The 22,579-nt window shown below is 37.0% G+C and overlaps 2 protein-coding genes across 2 annotated transcripts; both read right to left on the bottom strand.

The window, feature by feature from the left end:
• Window positions 1-201: 201 nt before the first annotated feature.
• LOC128215109 (uncharacterized) lies at window positions 202-15,305 on the bottom strand. The gene is made up of 5 exons (XM_052921831.1): window positions 15,156-15,305; window positions 13,138-15,068; window positions 4,907-4,974; window positions 930-1,026; window positions 202-641 (listed from the first exon to the last, which is right to left on the bottom strand). Exons 1-2 carry the CDS (start codon window positions 15,303-15,305, stop codon window positions 13,977-13,979), a joined length of 1,242 nt encoding a protein of 413 aa, XP_052777791.1. The 3' UTR covers window positions 202-641; window positions 930-1,026; window positions 4,907-4,974; window positions 13,138-13,976.
• Window positions 15,306-15,334: 29 nt separating this feature from the next.
• LOC128215108 (uncharacterized) lies at window positions 15,335-20,098 on the bottom strand. Its single transcript, XM_052921830.1, has 2 exons — window positions 20,025-20,098; window positions 15,335-19,226 (listed from the first exon to the last, which is right to left on the bottom strand). The coding sequence occupies exon 2, from the start codon at window positions 18,734-18,736 to the stop codon at window positions 15,335-15,337; it is 3,402 nt and encodes a 1,133-aa protein (XP_052777790.1). The 5' UTR covers window positions 18,737-19,226; window positions 20,025-20,098.
• Between the last annotated feature and the right edge of the window lie 2,481 nt (window positions 20,099-22,579).

The following is a 22,579-nucleotide window of genomic DNA, read 5'->3' as shown; positions in this document are numbered from 1 at the left end:
GGTCCATATAATGGAATTTCTTGCTGTTAGACTTACAGAGTTACGTTATATAAAGGTGACCGCTACAGGGTTCTCAAAATGAACCGGCCACCGGCCTATTTGACCGGTTAAAACCAGAAATCAGCCGGTTAGAATTGTTGTAGAACATAAGGCACATTCTTTTCTGACATATTTAATACTGATTATCTAGTCTTACTTCGGCGTATGTAAGAGTCTTCAGGTCTAACTTTATCATTATTCATCATTATGAGGGAATGCTAAATGAATAAACAATAAAATATGTGAATGTGACTCTATTGCTCTTTTAATTAAAATCAGCAATGACAAATTTAATTATTGCTTCTTTTTCTGGCGGAGTGTTTTTTGCATATTTTCAAGTTTCTTACAGAAGCAATCTTTACTTATGTTTTTTTTTCCACACATAACAAAATGAGAAAGAAGCTATTGAATTGCCAATTTCAGTCCTTGACATTTACATCTAGTCTCTGTAGACAGGTCCGTTTCCCTTAAATACACTTGATGATAAAACGCATCTGTGAATAGATTTTTTGCAGTCATTCTTCTCGTGCTTGTTTTTGTTGAAGTGGTCTTTTCTTAACTGTGGAAGCTTTTGTCCGAGACTTTGACATCCATCTTCCAACCTGAAAAATATTTCTTTTTTTAGTTGTACTGCCAGCATTTCTAATAACTAACGGCCAGTTGGTTATCAAATCAGTGCGAATTAAGATTTCAATGTTGCAGGTATATTAACTAATGATAGCTTATTTTATTCGTTCGAACCAAAAAGCTCAAATTTATTGAGTCTGATTTTTATAAACATTCTCATTAGTGTTTGTCCATTACAAATAAAATCCACTCCACACATCCAACATATTGTTTTCAAAATCAGAATGAAAATCTATGTGTGCTTTAAAAAATAGTCTACTCACTGATGGGTTTGGCAATTTATGGTTATGAATGTTTTTTTCCTTCACTGGTTGATTCTTTTGAGTACTGATGATTTGTTTGTAAGGCTCTTTGGGTTGACTAAAATAGATGAAACAACATTTCAGACACTAAAATTTGCTTGCAAGGTCAAGGGGGCAGCGATGCAAAAGTCCATTGAAGGACCAAAATTTAAAATGTTAAAAAAAATCAATTTCTTCTTAGGCCCCCCCCCCCCCCCAAAAAAAAAAAAATAGATGTGTTTCTGGTGGCATGGTCAAAAAAAGAGGGTCGGTAGGTAGGGATTTTTTGTTTTTTTTTTGTGTTTTTTTTAATCTTTTATCGGATCATAACTATCAGCGAGTAGTATCTTTTCAACTGCTATATAGGGTTAATGTTTGAATTATCAATTTTGTCATGTTTTGCCATATTGAAGCACAGATTTTATTTTGTTTGCAGTTCATGTATTTGTTGTATGTTGTGTTTATGTACTATTTTGATATTGAATATTAAAAATGGAAAATCATTGTGATATTATCTTTTTTATTGACCAGAGTGATGGCTCTATGATATCGACATTCGTGAATCTGTTGGAAATAGCAGTATTCAGCGACACATCAAACATTCATTGTCGCTAAATATCATGTTTTAGAGGAAGACATTCCACGATTTCACCCTTATGATTGCTCTCTAGTTAATGGCCCAGTTGTTCGAAACTTAACAGTCTGTTAAACTAACAGTCTGTTAAATTTCAAGACAAGGTACTTTCTTTTATGAAACAAAATTATGAAATATACTTTTAAATGAGAAGAATTATACATAGTCTTTCTCCTTTTGGTATAATTTAGTGACATTACGTCATAGAACACTTGTATTAAATACAACCTTGAAATTTAACAGACTTTAGGTTTAACAGACTGTGATGTTTCAGACAACTGGGCCATTGTGTTTTAGAAGCTTAGTAACACACATCAGTCAATTGTAAAGCTGTGAGTGATAGGTATATCTAAGACAATCAACTCCATATTAAACAAGCAACGTATTTTAACAACAAGTTTATTCTTTAAAAACTTTAAAATATTCTGACTAGAAGAATTGACTAGAAGACAATGACTATATAAAACACACAGAAAAAAGCCTGGTCAGTTGACATTGTATTTTAAAGTCTCAAGTTGAAAATGGACTGAAACCTTTTGTTCGCAAGCCGCAAGCTCTATAGCGATCAAAAAAGATGAGATATTATTGTTATCATCCGTTAACGCCGCCATTTTGACGCTAAGCTAAAGTATCGGCGAATAGTTTGTGTCGTCGCCGTCTAACATTTACGAATCATTTTAATATCGTTGTCGTCTTAATTATCATTTGAACCCGAGAACATCGTCGGCGTGGGTCGAAGGGTCATAAAAAAATTACGGTCGGCGGTAAAAAAATACCGTCAGTCGGGCCACCAGAAACACATCTATTTTTTTTTTTGGCCTTAGTTTTAAGGTTCAATATTTAACAAGCATGATTCATACCCATTTTTCCATTGCAACATGAGAAGCTGTGTAAATTAGGATTTCAGCATATTTTACGATATAATAGATTTCAAATCAAAATGCTAGTGTCTTTTAACAAAAAGAGTATATTTGTGAGTCGAATTTATTGAAACTGTCCAATCAACAATGTCTTGGGGCTTAAAATGTATTGATTGCAGCTATATTGAAAAAGATATTAACATATTTGTAACCCGGAAATGATATCTCATCCACTACTTTTCATTATTATCCTTTATTTTTTTTTGGCAAGATATAATAAAGAACTCACAACATTGTTGAATAGGTAGTCTACTGCAAACCTCTTAAGAGCTCAACACGAGAGAGACGCGCAGTTACTGCAGCCGAGATATTCAGGTTTTTAGAGAAAGCAAGGGTTTCCACCAAATCCTTGCGGTAAATGTTAAATTTGAAGAAAACTAGACATGAATTTTGGGTGGGTTCAGGGTGGGCGTGTTGAGCTCTGAAGGGGTTTGCAGTAGATGAAATTCCGACCAACCTTCAACTTCCCCTCTACGAAGGTAAGTCTCGGTAAATCTGTCAATTTCATCACTGCATAACCCCGTAATGAGCCCCACACGAGAGTTTAGAGCGTTTTCTGCAAATTTACTTCAAAACAAAGAAATTTAACACCAATTTAGGGTTACATATACATTTATTTACATACATGCTTAATATGCATCACATAACACAGCATCTTGAAACTTATTGTTATCTGTTACATTTATTTCCTTAAGATAAAACTTGGCAAATGTTCTAGCATTGGACCAGCCTGCTGTTTCCAGTATCTGCGGGAGTGCTTTTCTGTTATGGCATCTGCTGTGTCCGTAGTTTCCATGCAGAAACTGCCAAGCTCCTCAAGTAATTCATCCTGCTCCTCCATTTCTGGCGTTTCTTCTTCCAGGAACATGTCCAATTCATCCCCGGTTTCGTCTTCGTCAGTGTCAGTTTCAGTGCACAATTTTTTGGACGGCCCTTGAATAGCCGTTTCATCATCATCATTTTCTTGTTTCCTTTTGATGTTTTCTACTTTTTTTGTATATTCTGCATAGATTGCTTCATCTCTGCCACTGATTTGGCAATCGAGGAAAACTTTTCCATATTATTGCTAAGATCTAGCATGATTTCTTCCACTGTTTTTACGGATTTTCCTTTCTTTTGTACAGGGGCCCCAGACGTGTCGTCTGGTGGATGCTCTGCCATTTTTCCGATCTATAATTGACAAAAAAATGTGTCAATAATCTATACGGCTAGAGCGTGACAAGCTGCTATTTTGCAGTATTTATTTGTGTATTATCTGTGTTCTACATTCGATGGTGAATATGATATTTGGATTTTCCATGTGGGATTGTGAAACTTTTGTAACACCCCTCCGTAAATGCGGTATTGCGGTTATACTAGCTCTACTAGCGCATAAGTAAAACTCAATGAACTATCGCCGTTAAACCACTTCAGTATATTACTGGCTAATAACGGATATGTAAAACACAATTATTCATGCGATCGTAAGTTGTACTTTGACCTGCATGTGTTTTTAATCGGCATGCAGTGCCGATTGTTTACATTTTGAAAAGGTCTCCAATGGACTTAATATGACTTTCAGATTAAGTGTAAATTTTTTACACCTGTGAAATGCAAATTTACTCTGTATGTAATTTCAAGTGTTCTGCCGCCAATTTACGGATTTACTTTCGGTAAATGTGGATCATATCCGCCATTTTGTCAATCGAATCATATTTTGCACAAGGTAAATTGCCTTTCAGGCGAACGCAGTTTTACTGCGATTTTCAGTGCAAATGTACTGATAACAGTTGTTCCTTTGAGATATTATTATTGGTATATCGTCTCGACTGGACTTCTGTACATTGTCAATTTGACCAGTACAATAGACCACGATGTATCGTGAAAAACAACGTGTGTACATGCCTTTTTACGATTTGTCGTTAAAAGCCATGTAATTAAAAAACTCCTAAAAAAAGAGATCATTCCCAAAATCAAAGGTAAGTGTTGTTTAATATAAAAACACATAACTTACCCCCTGATAATTACACAAAGTTGATTTAAAATAAATTTTCCTGTATAGATTTTTTCTCTGACTTTCTCCGCTGCTGATAAGCCTTGTCCTGAATATCTCGGCTGTGGTAACTGCGTGTCTCTCTCGTGTGGGGCTTTTTAAGGGGTTATGCAGTGATGAACTATGATAAAAACTTGGTTAACATGTTTAAAACATACTTTTCTGGTCCACTTTCCGGGTTTCACCCATACCTTCTCCTCTTTGACTATAGTTTTTTCGTCTTCAACGATCTCTTTCTCTTCAGTCAGTTGATAAACATATGAATCACAAGAATTCAGCATGTTGAATATGTCGCTTGATTGACGGGAGACATAAAAAATGAAATGGAACCAAAAACTAATAGCAGAATATATCAAAAATAAAATAAGCTTACCAATCAAAAAATCCAAAACTGATCCCATGTAGGTCAGAAGTCCCATATGGCCAATCAACTGGTTCTCTCTGCAAATACCAAGCAAAATGTACATTAACTCATATAATATCTAATATCTATAAACATGTTTAAAGAACATATCTAGATGAAGACTTGCAGTGTCACAATATATAGCTTCTTTTTCTATTTTTCTCAAAAACCACCATTTTTTCACATATAGACAGATGAAGTGCATTCTCTGGAATCACAGGCCTAATTCGTTCAAGGGGTTATCTTTACCAGCATAGGCTTTAAACCTAGTGTAGATTGGGTATTAATAAAATTGAAATTCTAAACATCAAATGTTGACATAATCTACAGCAGGGTTACTTGATACCTCAAATCAACAAGTGACCCCCCACCCGCCCCAAAGTCTTCAAAAAGCTGGGAGAGAGCACTGGTACCGGATTTTCAAACTCAAACATTTTTTAAAAAAAATCAAACAAAATCTTAAATTTCCTAACTAAAAATTATAATACCGAATATGTGAAAAAATATTGATTTTTTTTTTTTAAATATGCACTTTGTACTGCATCTTATACTAACATGGTATTGAACGTTTTTCTACCCAGGTCACGTACTCATCTTATTACTCAGTTCAAAAGAACTTCTGCAGATTGACAGTCATCGCAATCTAAAGACATGATATCCATCTTCAAAATACTCAACCTTAACCCGCGAAGAAATTGCCGGTCATATGATTTTTTTTTTACTTTATTCCCATTTTTCTGTTTTCCTGGATTTTCTACCACCCTTGACTTCCGGTTTGTTGTTGTTTTTCGCTCAGTTTGTAGCATGGGATTTGATTGGTCGAATGAAAAGGCGGCGTATTTAAAATCTCAAATCGTTAACAAATTGAAACTCTAACATTTTGGCCCTTCTCCGTTATCAAGCAAATCATGAATGAAAGTCCACATGAAACATGAATATGCAATGATTCAATGCAATGGTTATACAGATTAAGGCATATTTATAACAGAAAACAACGGTCACTCTGCACTCAACATAACAATACATTTCTTATTTACGAGTTCACTGTATTGCTAAATTCTTACCGTTCGAAACGAAGTAAAATCGATAAATATAATGAAGAAACTTTGTTGTTCTTGGTATTTGAGTTACTAGCCACTAACAGCTATAGGGGAACGCACCTATATATATATATATATTTTTTTTTTAAAACTATAATAAATAAAATTAAAATAAATACATATTCCTATAATTGGATAAAAAAATCTAGAGATTCATCATCTTTGATAACGTTTCCAATGTACTAGTCAAGAAGGGTGAGCGACTGGTTTGGTGGATTAAGATGTCTGCCTCCAATTCAAGAGTTATTTGTTTATATCCAACCTGGTGAACATTGTGATGAGGCTCTTGAACGTACACAGTACTGATTTCCAGGGGCGTAGCTAGCCCTTTATTCATGTGGATTCATGATTGTGCTGGGGGGGGGGGGGGGTATGAACATTTTGAAAACAATGGAGCAATCTGGAGTATTCTGGGCGTTCTTAGGTCTTAGGTAAGTACTTGTAAATTGACAGTTTAAGGATAATAAATCAACAAATTTATTTTCTCGGCAGATCTTTTCTACAAAATAGCAAACAAATAAGGTTTGATAATGTGAAAAACACTCAAATTGTCTTACAGAAGTCTAATTGTCTGTCATTTTTGCCATTGAACTGTATAATTACATACTCGATGACAATGTCCATGTGTCTGTTACATCATGTACTCAAAAAACATAGTGATTCTGTAGCTTTGGCTGAACTGTTTTATTTTTTTGTCAGAATCATGTGGATTCAGCCGTGTATTTTCCTTATAGGCAGCTACGCGCCTGGTTTCTACCTTCCAAACAGACTTGGCTGTTAAGTTATCAACTTTCATCACAATCAAGCAAATTATTCTATATATAATGATCCAGAATTTGTTGTCCAGAAATTTTTGTTACATCTCAAAAAGCTTGGTGTCCAAAAAAATGATACCATAGTTCAATCACAATAAGGATGTTAAATTGTTAATTGAATCAAAAGTGATATTCAACAAAAAAAGTAGGACTGTATAATATGAACTTTATATAAGTTTGACTATTTCTTGTTTTCCTCAGAGCTTTGAGATGTAAAGGAGTCAATGAAAATTATTGCCTTTTCATATAAGGAAATCTTATGCAAACACCTTTTTATGGATTCTTTGGAATTCAATATACTCAAATCATTTATGCTTCGATCACCTCTATCCCTTTAATGAAGAACAAAAGTGTTTTTATTAATATATATTCCGAGATGTAACAGGACGCAAAAAAAAGAGTTAACTTTCCAAATAACATTGTTAACTTCCCAAATAAGGCGAAAAATATTCATTATGCGAATACATGTTATTCCTAATTGCTTACTAATTGTATTGAAGTACTTTAGCCTTTTGAATGTGTAATGCTTGCATCATGCTAGTCTGAAGAATATGCGTAAATGACTGGAGAAAAGGGGCTTATGGGACTGAAGACAGTTTTTACCCAGAACAGCTACCACGTTGAAAACGCGGAGACTGATCTCATTCAACACCATTTTCAGTGATTAATTGACAACAAAAATAGTGTTGATTTGATGTGATCAGTGAAGAGCCTGTTTAGACAGAAGCGTTGTTAAAGCAGCGAGTGGTCTGTGTCTAGTTTTTGAAAGTCCATAAGGCCCTTTTCTCCAGTCTTTGACACATGTAAAAGACTATTAATACTGCATCCCACATACATTCTTAACTTATATTTTGTACTTTTTCTAGTTTATTTGTGTAGCAGTTTGTGACTTTTGCTTTATGTATTCACCTTTTGACTATTAGCGCCCCTCTGTAGCATGCTCACTTGCTTGTAACATAGCTAGAAGGGTGGTGGTTTGGTACATACCCATTAGTCATTAACCAGGCAACTATAGTGCCAAAAAGACCTGGGGGTTCAAGTGAGAAGCAAAGGAAACCCTCCACAACTCCCGCTGCACACAATTGTACTCACTATACTATGTATGTATGTATACCGTAGACTTTCTATGATTTCACTATAAAGGCATTATCATGTGAAAAGGGTCACTTGGACATATGCTTACAGTGGTATACCCTGGCAGTTTTTTTAAACTAATAAGGAATTAAAAAAAACTTGATGCAAACTCAATTACAGGGGAAAACTGCATGGTTTTTAAGTAATTCTCCAACGGAAAGGGGCCTTTCAACCGCCAATGCTAAAAAAAGCATCCGATCAGATGACACATTACAAACGTACTACAACAATGGGGATGAGTATACACTATATGTACGTGTCATATCTGAAGGACCCTTTGTATGTGACAATTGCCAATGACTTCAGCTTTTTCAAATAATAAATTTACTTATATTGTCATAATTACACAAAAACATTCTGAACTTAAAATGTTTAATATTGGATTGTTGTACATGTAAATTCAGCAAAAACACCTGCTTCTTCTCTGTGAGCTCTGAAAAAGACAACAGAAGACCCTATAAACATGTTTGCTATTTATTTCATAAACAATTTGAGCAATATATATAACAATTCATAAATGGGGAAAGCCTAGATCATGTTCATACTTAAATTTAATATTATTTATTTCTTAGAAATTGTTAATTTTTCTCTTAGAAGTGTAAATGAAGCGCGAAGCAGAATTTCTTGGACCATGTTCCTGAAACTGAATCAATTACATTGTACTTGGATGTATAAGTGTTTTATTAAAATACTGCGCCGTTGCCACAGCACCTATTATTTAAAAGTAACAACATACCAGGAAAGTGATACAGTATATAGTCTTGTTCCTAGCATCTTAATGTCTGGTGGTTGGAGTTGGCCTTCAATGTCTGATGAAAGGATTGTAGGTCATTTAGCACCCAAAAGCCCTTTTTCTTTGAATCGGCAAAGAACTGGATCCATGGCCAATGGTCAACCTAAAAAGTTGCATATGTATGTAAGACTCAGATCGAGGGCAGCTCAACAGCATACCTGCCGACTAGACTACATGTCATCAACTGGTACCTCTTTTGTCCTTCTTTTGTTTGCTGGTGTTTTAATTGTTTCAATGCCCTTTTCACTCTTACAACAATCTTTGATTCTGATTCAATTTTAAGTTTTTCTTCATTTGAAAGGATAATGCCCTTTTTTATCAAAGCCTTCTTCCGCCTTGGAGTTGAATTGTTCACTGCTTCATTTATGACTTCTGCAAAAGTTTCTGTTTTCTTTGGAAGGTATCTGCTACACGTTTTTTTTTGGCATTTGACACCCTGTGTTGACTTCAAAATTAAGTCTCTTTTTTACTTTTTGCTTGTATCATTCTCTCTTTTGCTCATTGATGATACACATTTGTTCACCTAGCTGTTAAGCGTCCTCTTTTTTCTCTTTTCTTGAGATGCCAATACTCTCTTAATTTTGCAACTTTGTGTCTGGTTGAAGGTTTGTCAACTGAGGCTTTTGCTTTAAGTTGCTGTCTGTAGGCTCTCGTTCTAAATTTTGACTTTTCATGATGTTTTTTTTCTTTTCTCCCATCAAAGAGCGACGGTACTTTTTTTTCTTCATACAGTCTTGCTTCTTGTTATCTTCATACCTTGCTGTTTCACTTTTCAGTCTTTTTCTATACTCTTTATAGTAATCCTTTGCCGATTTTTTAGGTCTTTCTGGAATTTTCTCACTTCTGTCTAAGATTCACCCTCAGTGAATACCTGAAATTAATACAACTAATAAAGGACAGGAATGACGATGCATCTAGCAGCTTTGTTGATAAAAAGGAGCAATCTTTAATGAAAATAGTCAAAATAATATTAAAAGCTGACGACAAGGTCAAGCGGGACACACCACATACAAAAGAAACAGCCTCCCAAACAGCACAAAAACAAGTTCATTCTCAAAACAGTTCAAGCAGACCAAGATCAAATGCCATGTCCCTGATTCACTGATGTGGCATCTGATCTGGGTCTACACTGTTTGAAACTTGCAAAAATCAATGCTAGTGTGTACTCTACCTTAGAGACTAGTTTGTACCATAAAATATGCACAATATTCAACATGGCATCAGATGTTTAGGTCTACACTGTCTTAATGTTTGAAATCCCATAACAGCGCTCAACCATACTGGTACACGTATTCTTGTTGGCGGAATATATATACCTGGATTCTGGAAACTGGTCTGGCTCAGCCATGATTTTGCACAGATCAGAGGAGAATAAACATCCCCTGCAATTATTTAACAAGTATGTTTGAGTCAATGTTACATCTCATAATTACAAAGCATGCTCTTATGATTATACCAATACACAAGCGGTCATAATCATAGTGTAAGCTATTTACTGCATATAAGATGTTTACAGCTCATTAATATCAATTTAATAACCTTCTCAATATAAAAAAATATTAAATCTAATTTGTGATGAAGACGTAACAAAGACGCACATGTTGGTGTCAATGTTACATCTATAATAGGAATAAATAGAACTCAAATTTATTGATAAATATACAGCACTAATATTTACTAAAATACAACTCATGAATGAAAAAGAGAGTGTGGCAAGTCATGGGGACATGTGAATGTTTCATTAAGTTTTAGAGAATAGAAGTATTAAAGATGTAACATTGACTCACATGTATCTGCTCGTAACATTGACACAACATTGATCTCAGTGTTACACCAAAAAGTGACAACATATATTTAAAAGAACATGATTAACTCCTGTCAACAAAACACTCTGAAGTAAACTATTTATCATTGGACAATTCAGTTTATTGCATTTCAAGTTTACAATTAAAAATGTACAAACTGTAGAGTTCAAATTTAGATGTAACCTTGACCCACATTTTACCAATTACAGTGTAACAAAGACAAACATTTTTTACGTCAAGTTACATCTGAATTAAACTATTTTTGTGTCAATATAAAATATATTTTGAGACTTTGGGGAAATTCTTTTAAAGAAACAACAACATCCATAACTAAACACCAATGAATCATTTATCGATGTTAATGAACATTTGTCCATCAGATGTAACGTTGACACTTGTTTTATTTCTGAAATTTAGCAGTCTATGTTACGTCTTTGACAAATTTCACTTTCATTACAAAATATGTCGTCAATAATCATCACCATGGAATCGATACTACAAAAGAAGATGTTTTTGAACTGTATATAGATATTAACTCCACTTGATGGGGTCAAACCAAAAGAATCTAACCAAAAAAAACAAACAATATTTTTCCGACAAGATTCTGCTCGAAGGAAACGACATTGCTTCGTTTACGGATGCTTTACACGATGTTATTCTAATTGTAGATCAATAAAACATTATTTCCCACACAATACATATGGTATCGTTACCTACGCTTAATGGTAATGTATATAAAAATCGTTTTTTATCAACAACTAATGCGAATTTAGACGCAACATATCTTACCGAGCCCACCACGTTCATTACGACGGCCATTTTGGTTGGAACTGTACACGTGGGACGTTTATGTGTATTACGTCATCAATCCTTGCAGTCTCATGTACAATCAGTAATTCCTGCATAGTCGTTTGATTGTAGAATATCCCAACATTATTCCAGTCTTCGAGAAGTAACAAAAAATGACTCGAATGAAGTCCCCGGAAAATATGGTGACTAAGCTTTCGTTTTTGTTTTGTACTTGCGAAAAACGATGTTATCAAAGTATTATTAAATTTAGATGTGATAAAATATCGTAGAAAATAACTTCAGTGGGACAATATTTTGACAGGTAATTGATGTTTTAGTAGACGTAACAAAATTGACACCATTAGTTACGTCTCATTTTTTCATTTTTCTTGTCCAAAATTCATAAATGCAAAGCAAAAAATGATCGAAAAAGGTTTCACAGCACACACAAATATATCAATATAGTTAAATAACTGTGATTTCAAAAGATAAAAGTTTATTCCTATCAAGTTATTATACCTTATTGCTTAACTCGATTTTTTTTGTAAAAAAAGTGTCCAATTTTCGGTTTATAAATGCTCCTTAAATATCAAGGCATTTTTCTAAAAAAAATATAAACTAGACCGAAATGATTCCAATTTATGGCACAATTTATAAAATAAAATGCATGCAACCAAAACATTCAGAAAATAAGAGAAAATTGAGAATATTTGAGATGTAACAAGAATTCCTGGGCAAATAATTTTGGATCATATATATGTTTTATTAGACAAATCTTGCAATATAAGTTTAAGCAATATTATAACACAACTACCGGTACATTAACAACAAACATGAAATGGTTATAGTGACTTCTGACTTGGTCACAATTTATAGAGAGAGCAAAATAATTAATTTCCTTATTGATAAAAACTAGTTAAAAGGTTCCATTTTCCATTTTTATTGTCCTGAGATTTTGGTAAATTGCTGTGAAAGAAACAAAAAACAACGATGTATTACTAGTATAATAACTATCCGTCATTTCAGAGGTGTGATCATTCTTAGCCAGTGAAGAAAAATGCCAAAAGCCCACCATAAGATGCTGCAGTCATATAGGTGTTATTTGTACCAAATGAATGCAGCATATTATAAGTAAATCGAGAGAATATTTAGATCTATATATTTCTGATTTATAAAGAATAATCACGCCACTAAATGCATTAAACATCAACGACTAGAACATTATGACAGTGGTAGTTTAAGTAATATCCAATTAAATCCATTTCTTATTAAATTCCGAAACAATCAAAGGGTTAAACCCTTGTACACGGAACAGTATAGTTCCAGACCTTATGAACAGTAGAAACAAAGGAAATAAATCATAGATGCACAGAAGCTAAATAAAGCAACGGTTACTTCCCTTGTACTTTGCATTAACATCGCTCTCAATAGAAGTCTAAAAATAGATACGTTATTCAAAAACAATAAACAGTAAGCATCCTAACGTTCTCTGTGACTAGAGGTACGGATCACTGAATACGTTGACATAAGAAATCATGAAAACATATAGAAATGACTAGATCAGATTTCGATTAACGACGTAAATGTGAGAAAACAGCATTAAACTGACCTTAAAACATGCAGTGCTTACTCGCTACACAGTTGTACAGAATGCACATTGTTATCATTGTTTCGTAATAATGGCATAGTGTAAACATGAAGATCATAGTTTAACAAATATCAAGGTACATATAGATCAACAAAATAATAAAGCAAGTATGCTTACATCGTGATTTTCGATGGGACCAGAGTTATGCTGTTGTTTACGTAAAAGGTTAAGCGCCAAAACGAGCATACTTCCCCCAGCCTCGTTTCCATACACTAACTTCCGGTTTAGACGGAAGTGCGAAGTTGGACAACTCATGAATAAACAGTGAGCTATAAATAGAAACCGTGAAAACGGAACACTCCCCGTCTGAAATTACTAAATTTTACTAAAACATTAACATTATTGTATTAACATTATTAACATAATTGTCTAAGGCCACATGACTTGTCCATCTTCAATCTTAACAAAATACACTTAAAATATTTACTAATTTTCAAAATATTATGCATTAAACATTATGCATCAGTAAAACAACCAGCAATTTTAGGGACTCAAAATTGCTGCAAAACCTTTCAACTATAGAACCTGTCTTTTGCAGCTTCATTCTAGAGTAAATATGTATTACAGAGTAATTAAATTTTTCAATGAGTATTGTTCTTCGATATAATCAATTTGTACAGACAAAATGCATCTGAAAAACATGTAATCAGCCAATGCAGTTCAGATGCATAAAATATGTCCAGCAATGACAGGTTCTACTCTATAATGACAATATACAATGTATATGCATGAAGTTACTTTGACAAAAGTAAGACTAACTCTGAGACAGGCCGAGTGTAGACTTTCCTGTCTTTCCCAAGCCTTACATCAACAGAGCGCACTCTGCCGTCCTCGCTAACATTGGTGCTGACGATTACACCAATTGGCCATTCATTTCTGTGAACGGAGTTGTCTCGAAGAAGAACGACATCTCCATTTGTCACATTCTTTCCATCGTCTTGCCACTTACGTCTGGTTTAAAGTGTTGGCAAATATTCGTTTTTCCAACGGGACCAGAAGGTGTCCGCAAGATGCTGAACACGTCTCCATTCCGTCTTGTAAAGATCCTTGCCATTGAAGTCTTCCAGTTTGAATGATTCTACAACATGATTTGTTTTCATGGTGAGTAAGGTCGCTGGCGTAAGCGGAAAGGGAACCTCTGGATCCGTCGACACTGGGGTAAGTGGTCTGGCGTTCATGATGGAACTCACTTCAGCCATAAGAGTGTGAAGGACCTCGTGGGTAAGTTGTTTCACATTCAAGAGCATGGCATCCAAGATTTTCCTTGCAACCCCAATCATCCTCTCCCAGACGCCGCCAAAATGAGAAGAATGCGTAGGGTTAAAAACCCAGTTGATTCCGGAATCAACTAGATAGTCCTTCAGTGGTTTGTTTTCCACGTTTATCACGTTTGCTTCCAAGTCTGCGGTTGAACCAACAAAGTTTGTGCCACAATCTGACCGGATCATCTTCACCTCGCCTCGCAGGGCACAAAATCGTCTCAAAGCATTGATGAAGCATGATGAGGTCATCTCCTCCAGCAGCTCAATGTGTACAGCTCGTACAACCAAGCAGGTCAACATGAGGGCCCAGCGTTTTGAATTTGCCTGCCCTCCTCTAGTTCTTCTGGTCATGATCTGCCATGGTCCAAAGACGTCAATGCCAACGTTGTTAAATGGTGGTGTTGGGTTCAGCCTATCAGACGGAAGGTCAGCCATTCTTGGAGTTTCAAGCTTAGTCCGAGAGCGTCTGCACTGCAGACAGTTGTGTAGCACAAGTAGGAACTTAGAGATGTTCCTGCTAGTGTCGCTGTCCTTCAGTGCATGGCGAGTTCCCTTCAGCCATTTGCTCTCCGGTAAATCTTCGGAAGTCACTCCCCGTGTTGCATCGTCAGCTGGGTTCAGAGATGAGGGAACATAACGCCATTGATCTGGTCTAGTGGATGTCCTGATGCGGTCTATCCGGTTTCCAACGTATATGTGAAATCTACGTGTTTCATTGTAGATGTATCCAAGGACCACTTTGCTGTCTGTGAAGAAGTGTGCTTGGTGTATGTCAAGATCAAGCTCCTGTTGGCAGATGTCATAGGTTTCAACGGCCAAAACGGCGGCACATAGCTCCAGTCGTGGAATCGTTTAACCATGCTTAGGTGCAACCTTTGCCTTTCCGAGGACAAATCCTAGATGCTTGTCGCCGTTCTTGTCCACTGACAGCAAGTAGGCCACTGCTGCTACTGCCTTCTCCGACGCATCTGAATACACCAGGTCTCTCTGTTGTATGTCGTCGTTTGACTTGGGGCAGTACATTCTTGGGATCTGCACTTTCTTCAACGCATCTAGTGATTGCTTCCAATGAGACCATCTTTCCAATAGCCGATGAGGTAAGGGCTCATCCCAGCCCAGGGTTTCGGTGAGACTTTCTCGCAGTAGAAGTTTCTTGTGATTGTAAATGCTGCAGCTAGACCTATGGGGTCATAGAGGCCGTTGATTGTGGATAGAACACCCCTTCTGGTGAAGGCGTTGTCATCTAGGGTGACGCGGAAGGTAAATGTATCTTGCTGGACATTCCAACATACCCCAAGACTTCTCTGCAGTGGAAACTCGTTTTCCAGATCTAGATCTTTCAGATCCTTTGCAAGGTCGTCCTTGTCGAACGCCGCCAAAACTTGACGAGAGTTAGAGCATAGCTTGTGAAGCCGGATGTTTCCGAATTCTTGTAGTGCATACTGGGTTCTCTTCAAAAGATCAATGGCTTCCTCACTAGAGTCGTGGGAGGTAAGGGCGTCATCTACATAAAAGTCCCGTTTCACAAGTTTTTCGACATCTTTACCTACAGTAGACGCTGCCATCTCTGCTCCCTTGTGAAGACCATAAGTTGCCACAGCAGGCGATGGTCTATTTCCAAACACGTGGACATTCATTTGGTAATCCAATAAGTTGTTGCTGAGGTCGTTGTCCTCTGGCCATACGAATCTCAGGTATCTCCTGTGGTCTTGTCTTACAAGGAAACTGTTAAACATCTGCTGTATGTCTGCCATGACAGCAACAGCGCCCTTACGAAATCTCATAAGGACGCCAAGAAGGTTGTTGGTCAGGTTTGGACCGGTCATCAGAACATCATTCAGAGATAATCCGTTGTATTTGGCTGAAGAGTCAAAAACTATCCTGATACGATCTTTCTTCTTTGGGTGGTATACGCCAAACAGTGGTAGATACCACGCTCCTTCTTTCGGATCAAGTGGTGGTGCCTTCTCTGCATGTCCCTTTTCAAAGAGGTCCTCCATGAAGTCCAGGGTGTGTTCTTTCTTAACATGATCCTTTTGAAGAGACGAAACGAAGCTGGCAGTTCTTCTGACCGCATTTGGTCTGTTGTTTGGCAAGATGTTTCTTGGCTCTTTGAATGGTAATGGTGCCACCCAATTCCCTTCTTCATTTCTCTTCATGTTTGTGGACATCAAGCTACAAAACTTTTTGTCTTCTTGTGATGGGCCAATCCTATTGTCGTCTCTGGAGGTTGCAAATAATGCCTCCTTTTCGAATGCGTTTTCGCAAGGCTCCATGAGAGATGGGCGGCCATTTCTGTTTATGAAGGTCTTCATGCTGTTCAGGTCCTGTGGCACATGGTTGCCATCCAAGCAACATTCCCCTATGATCACCCATCCTAATCTCAGCTTCTGCGCAAAGGGCTGATTTTCACAGCCCAGCCTTTGGTCTAAGATGTAGTGGGCTGGCATAAGATCTCTTCCTATGAGCAGTAGAATTTCAGCCTCATTGTCCAGTGGTGGGATGGACTCGGCGATACATCTCAGATGGGTGTGGTTGGCAGCAACTTCAGGTGTTGGAATTTCTCTTCTGTTGTCCGGGATTAGGTCGCATTCGGTGAAAATAGGGAGTTCAAGCCGCTCGGAACCATCTATCGATCGTACCTCAAAACCATTTGCTTGCCTGCCTGTCAAGGTCACTCGGCCGCCACAGCTTTTCAAGGAATATGGGGACGCCGGACTTTTCACATCAAATTGGTTGAACAATTCCGCTTTCGCAAGTGAGTGATTGCTTTGATCATCTATGATGGCATATGTTCGTAAAGGCGGCCTTTTGCTGTCGTTGTGCATGATGTCTACTAAAACAATTTTGGCACATGATTTTCCTGGTTTATTTCCGCAAACCTCGGTACACTTCGAATCAACCTTCATGTCAGGCCTTGAACTCTCTTCCGCATGCTTGGGGCCTCTCTCCCCGTCGTGATCTCTAGCTGCTCTGAATACGTGCATCGGGGTCGAGTGGTTTGTTGAACTACACTCAATGCACCGGACAGCTTCAACACAGTCCCTGCAGAGGTGTCGGCCTGCACAGCACCTAAAACAAATACCGTTCTGTTTCAGGAGCTGTCGTCGTTCTTCCAGGCTCTTGTGCTTGAAAGTTCTACATTCGGTGAGCTTGTGTCGGTCTCTGTGCAGAGGGAAGGTGATCAGGTCGTTTTCCGCGTTCTGTAATGTCTTGTTGACCGTCACTGAAGTCGGGCGTTGTTGGCGTTGTCTTGTGTCGCTTGTACCCTGCGAAACCTGTGAAACATCGAAATCAAAGCTAGGGTCATTGTATGCAACAGCCATATCATTGACAAATTGACAAAAATAAGTGAAAGGTGGGAATAAGACATTATGTGATCTTTTGTAAAACAGTGCCTTGTCACGCCATTTGTTCTGGAATGGTACTGGCAGTTTGTTAATAGTGGGATTAACACCGGCCGCAGTGTCCAAGTAGCTAAGAAGAGCTGAGTATTTCGGTTTGCTTTTTATAGCAGAAATTTCGGCCAACACATCAGATAAGTCAAAAAGTTTCATTTTGTCCTTAAATGTGATCCTTGGTACATTGTTAAGTGTGGTTCTGAGGGCCAATTCTACTCTTTCAGGTGAGCCATACTGTGTGTCTAATCTATCCCATGCACGAAACAATCCAAGTTGGGGATTGTCCGAGTTGGCAGACTTTATGCTGCTAATCTGCCTTGAGCCTGTACCTGCCCAGCGCAACAACATGTCAAGTTCTTCCGCTGGACTGGCACCAACCTCAAGCATAACACATGTGAATGTGTCCTTCCATGACAAGTAGTGTTCGCATTTGCCACTAAAAGAGTAGAGTCTGCCCTTCAGAACATCCTTTCGGCTCAAGTACTGAGCAATGGTGTGTCCAGCATTGTCAACAGTTTTTAAGTCACTATACATGTTTGCTCCTGTCGTCGCAAGTCTAGATACCGGTTGAGATGGTTGGGCATGTGTCGTTGTCTGTTCCTGGAACGTGATATGGGGCTCGGAAACTGCACTTTTCGATGTCGTTCTCAGTTGAGGAGTCCAATCGGAATGTGGCACGTATGGTTGCCACACTGACGTCTGTTGTGCATTTGGGCCAACAGTTCCATGGTGTTGGTCTGCTCCCACTGTCTTTGGGCTCTCCATATTAGAAAACAGTCTATCGTCCTGTAACACGCTTTCGAGCTCGTCCAACACTTTTTCCTTCGCCTCACTCACTTTGATTTTAGTGTCTAACTCTAACGCCTCTTCTTTCATTTTCGTTTTTAGCTTTTCTTCTTCTATCTTCTGTCTTTCCTGAAAGGCAGCTTTTCTCGCCAAAAGTTCTGCCTTCCTTTGGCTCTCCTTAATTCTTTCGATAGAAATCCTGCTCGAGGCGTTGCTTTTTACACTTTTTTGCGAGATTGTCACTTCACTTCGTTGTGTTGGTCTCATCAACTTCTCCTCAGCACGACGTTTAATGTCAGTGAACCCCCCAGCCTTTGATTCAAAGAATCTTCTTTGATTTCTGCAGATGTGAGGAGCTGTTGATAATCCTCATTTACGTAAAGGAGGGTCTCATACAGTGTCATCCACTTCGAATATCCACCTCTTATTACGCCATGATCGTCTGTTTCATCTAGAATACTGATCAGTATGTCAGATTCACTAGTCAAATTTTTAGAGCACTGTCTCTTTCTGTCCGTTTGATGTGTTTTTTGTACTCTAAACCTTTCTCTGTCATAGTTCGTGTTCTTTCTTCCAAAACGGGGATGTCCTTTTCGTCCGCCATCTTCCATGCACAGTTCCAGTCGAAGGATCAATTTACTGTTCTGCCGTAGTGCAGACAGATAAACCTATCTCAGTACAACGTTCAAGGGGAGTCCAAACACGTTGAAAACTGTTCCATTTTCCATTTTTATTGTCCTGAGAATTTGGTAAATTGCTGTGAAAGAAACAAAAAACAACGATGTATTACTAGTATAATAACTATCCGTCATTTCAGAGGTGTGATCATTCTTAGCCAGTGAAGAAAAATGCCAAAAGCCCACCATAAGATGCTGCAGTCATATAGGTGTTATTTGTACCAAATGAATGCAGCATATTATAAGTAAATCGAGAGAATATTTAGATCTATATATTTCTGATTTATAAAGAATAATCACGCCACTAAATGCATTAAACATCAACGACTAGAACATTATGACAGTGATAGTTTAAGTAATATCCAATTAAATCCATTTCTTATTAAATTCCGAAACAATCAAAGGGTTAAACCCTTGTACACGGAACAGTATAGTTCCAGACTTATGAACAGTAGAAACAAAGGAAATAAATCATAGATGCACAGAAGCTAAATAAAGCAACGGTTACTTCCCTTGTACTTTGCATTAACATCGCTCTCAATAGAAGTCTAAAAATAGATACGTTATTCAAAAACAATAAACAGTAAGCATCCTAACGTTCTCTGTGACTAGAGGTACGGATCACTGAATACGTTGACATAAGAAATCATGAAAACATATAGAAATGACTAGATCAGATTTCGATTAACGACGTAAATGTGAGAAAACAGCATTAAACTGACCTTAAAACATGCAGTGCTTACTCGCTACACAGTTGTACAGAATGCACATTGTTATCATTGTTTCGTAATAATGGCATAGTGTAAACATGAAGATCATAGTTTAACAAATATCAAGGTACATATAGATCAACAAAATAATAAAGCAAGTATGCTTACATCGTGATTTTCGATGGGACCAGAGTTATGCTGTTGTTTACGTAAAAGGTTAAGCGCCAAAACGAGCATTCTTCCCCCAGCCTCGTTTCCATACACTAACTTCCGGTTTAGACGGAAGTGCGAAGTTGGACAACTCATGAATAAACAGTGAGCTATAAATAGAAACCGTGAAAACGGAACAGTGATATAAGACTGCTAACAAAAGATTTGAATGTAGTTTTTCATGTTTTTGTCAGAAATTTGATGTTTTATGGTAATATTTGAAGGTAGTTTTTATACGCCCATCTTACGATGGCCGTATTATGGGAACACCCATGGCGGGCGGGCGGCGGGCGGACTGGCGGGCGGCTCCACAATGTTGTCCGCTCTCTAACTTGAACATTTCTCATCCAATTTCCACCAAACTTCATGAAAGTGTTTGTTGGTGAAATATCTAGGCCAAGTTCGATAACCAGCCAAATCGCTTTAGGCACTCCAGAGTTATGGCCCCCTGAATTTGTCAAAATTGGCCATTTTAGCTTTGTCCGCTCTCTAACTTGATCATTTCTCATCCGATTTCCACCAAACGTCATGAAAGTGTTTGTTGGTGAAATATCTCGGTCAAGTTCAATAACCAGCCAAATCGCTTTAGGCACTCCAGAGTTATGGCCCCCTGAATTTGTCAAAATTGTCCATTTTAGCTTTGTCCGCTCTCTAACTTGAACATTTCTCATCCAATTTCCACCAAACTTCATGAAAGTGTGTGTTGGTGAAATATCTAGGTCAAGTTCGATAACCAGCCTAATCGCTTTAGGCACTCCCGAGTTATGGCCTCCTGAATTTATCAAAATTGGCCATTTTAGCTTTGTCTCCTCTCAAACTTGAACAGTTTTTATCCGAATTTCACCAAACTTGCTACTATAAATGTTTGTTGGTATATATTCTTGGCAAAGTTCTATAACCAGCCCGGCTCTTCAGGATTATGGCCCTTGAATTGGTCAAAATTTGCCATTTTTGCTTTGTCCACTGTCTAATTTGAACAGTTATCATCTGATAAGAACCTATGAAAATTATAGACATTTTAGCACCTTTTGACTCGAAACCCTCGAATTAAAATAAAAATTTTCTACTGTTAATGCCATATTGTGCCAAATCATTTGCTTCTTGAAAAGCTTGCTTCTCAAAGGGCCAATGTGACAGTAAGTTGTCTTAGAATCCAAGAAATTATTGATGGGCGTATTTTGTGAGTGTCACTCTTGTTCATATTTATGTTAGAAAATTGATGTTTTATAGTAAAAAGCATTATTAACCTTATTTTTTTTTTAGATTTTGGCGTTCTTTCTTACAATTGAGATTTGTTCTATTGTAAGTTACCTTTATTTTGATAACTGAATTGAAGGCTTTAATGCCAACATGAGCATATTCTGAGACAAAACCCCCCAAACATTTCATATCAGTGTCAAACTGTGAGAGAGCAGCTCTAAAGCCAAACTGATAATACAAATTGAACACAATTATCCTGTAAAAACAATAGCATTATGTGGTTCCTACTGAAATGTTACAAAATGGTCTGAGAAACTAAACATTTACTATCCCTATATTGAGCTGAGGTGAAATACATACATGTATATTCCTACAAAGCATTATTCCTAGATAACATTTCATGCATTTCTAAAGATACTATTTCAGCAACTGTCAGTATCTTTTACTGAGAAAGTACACAAAGCTGGACAAAATCCCAACTCTTGCAAAGATAAAGACAGCAGATTGTCATCATATATGTTTCCAGGTTGTAGCGATATCATGTTAAAACTGTTAACAGCTCAATGTAACATCTCCACTGAGTCCAGATCTAGGCGGTGGGATAGGAGATAGTGCTGGTGTGTCTCACTCTGTGGAACTGTAGCCCACAAGCCTACACTTCAATACATATGACCGTCATGGATATTGTTGCTATCCATCACTTCCCTGCAAAGATATAAAAAAACAACAACTGATTTTAAAGGTTTATTTTAACCTAGCTACAACTGTACATTCATTTTAAATCTATTAATTAATGCACAATGTGCACATGGACTTGTAGCATCTGCATTATAATAAATGTTTTGAAAATATTTATTGATATTCAACTTATATATATTTCAACAGCAAAAGCTGGGGTATGTGCCTGTATAGTTGAGTGGTTTATCCATTTTCCTAATAATTCACTGGTTTCCACAAGAAGACTCAAATCAAATTTGGAATCAGTTTCTTTTGTTACTTATTTTCTATTTTTTCTACAATTATGATATCAAACAATGAAATATATACACATGTGATTGTGATACAGGTAAATGTAAGCATAATAATATTAATCATTTTCAGTTTTAGGAAATAAAAATTTACCACAAAACATGACCAAGTCCCTTTAAGAGCATTTTGGCAATTGCAAAGGAAATTGAGATGGCACTCATTTCTGCATGCATAAAAAACAAAGCACTAAGTTAAACTACAAAATGAATTAATCAAAGGTGTTTGTCACATTGCCTGCATGGATATAGTAATACATTTATTTTTTATTATCAAAATTTTTTTTT

Source organism: Mya arenaria, chromosome 13 (genome assembly GCF_026914265.1).
Source record: "Mya arenaria isolate MELC-2E11 chromosome 13, ASM2691426v1".
NCBI lineage: Eukaryota > Metazoa > Mollusca > Bivalvia > Myida > Myidae > Mya > Mya arenaria.
This window is presented reverse-complemented; position numbering and strand designations above follow the sequence as displayed.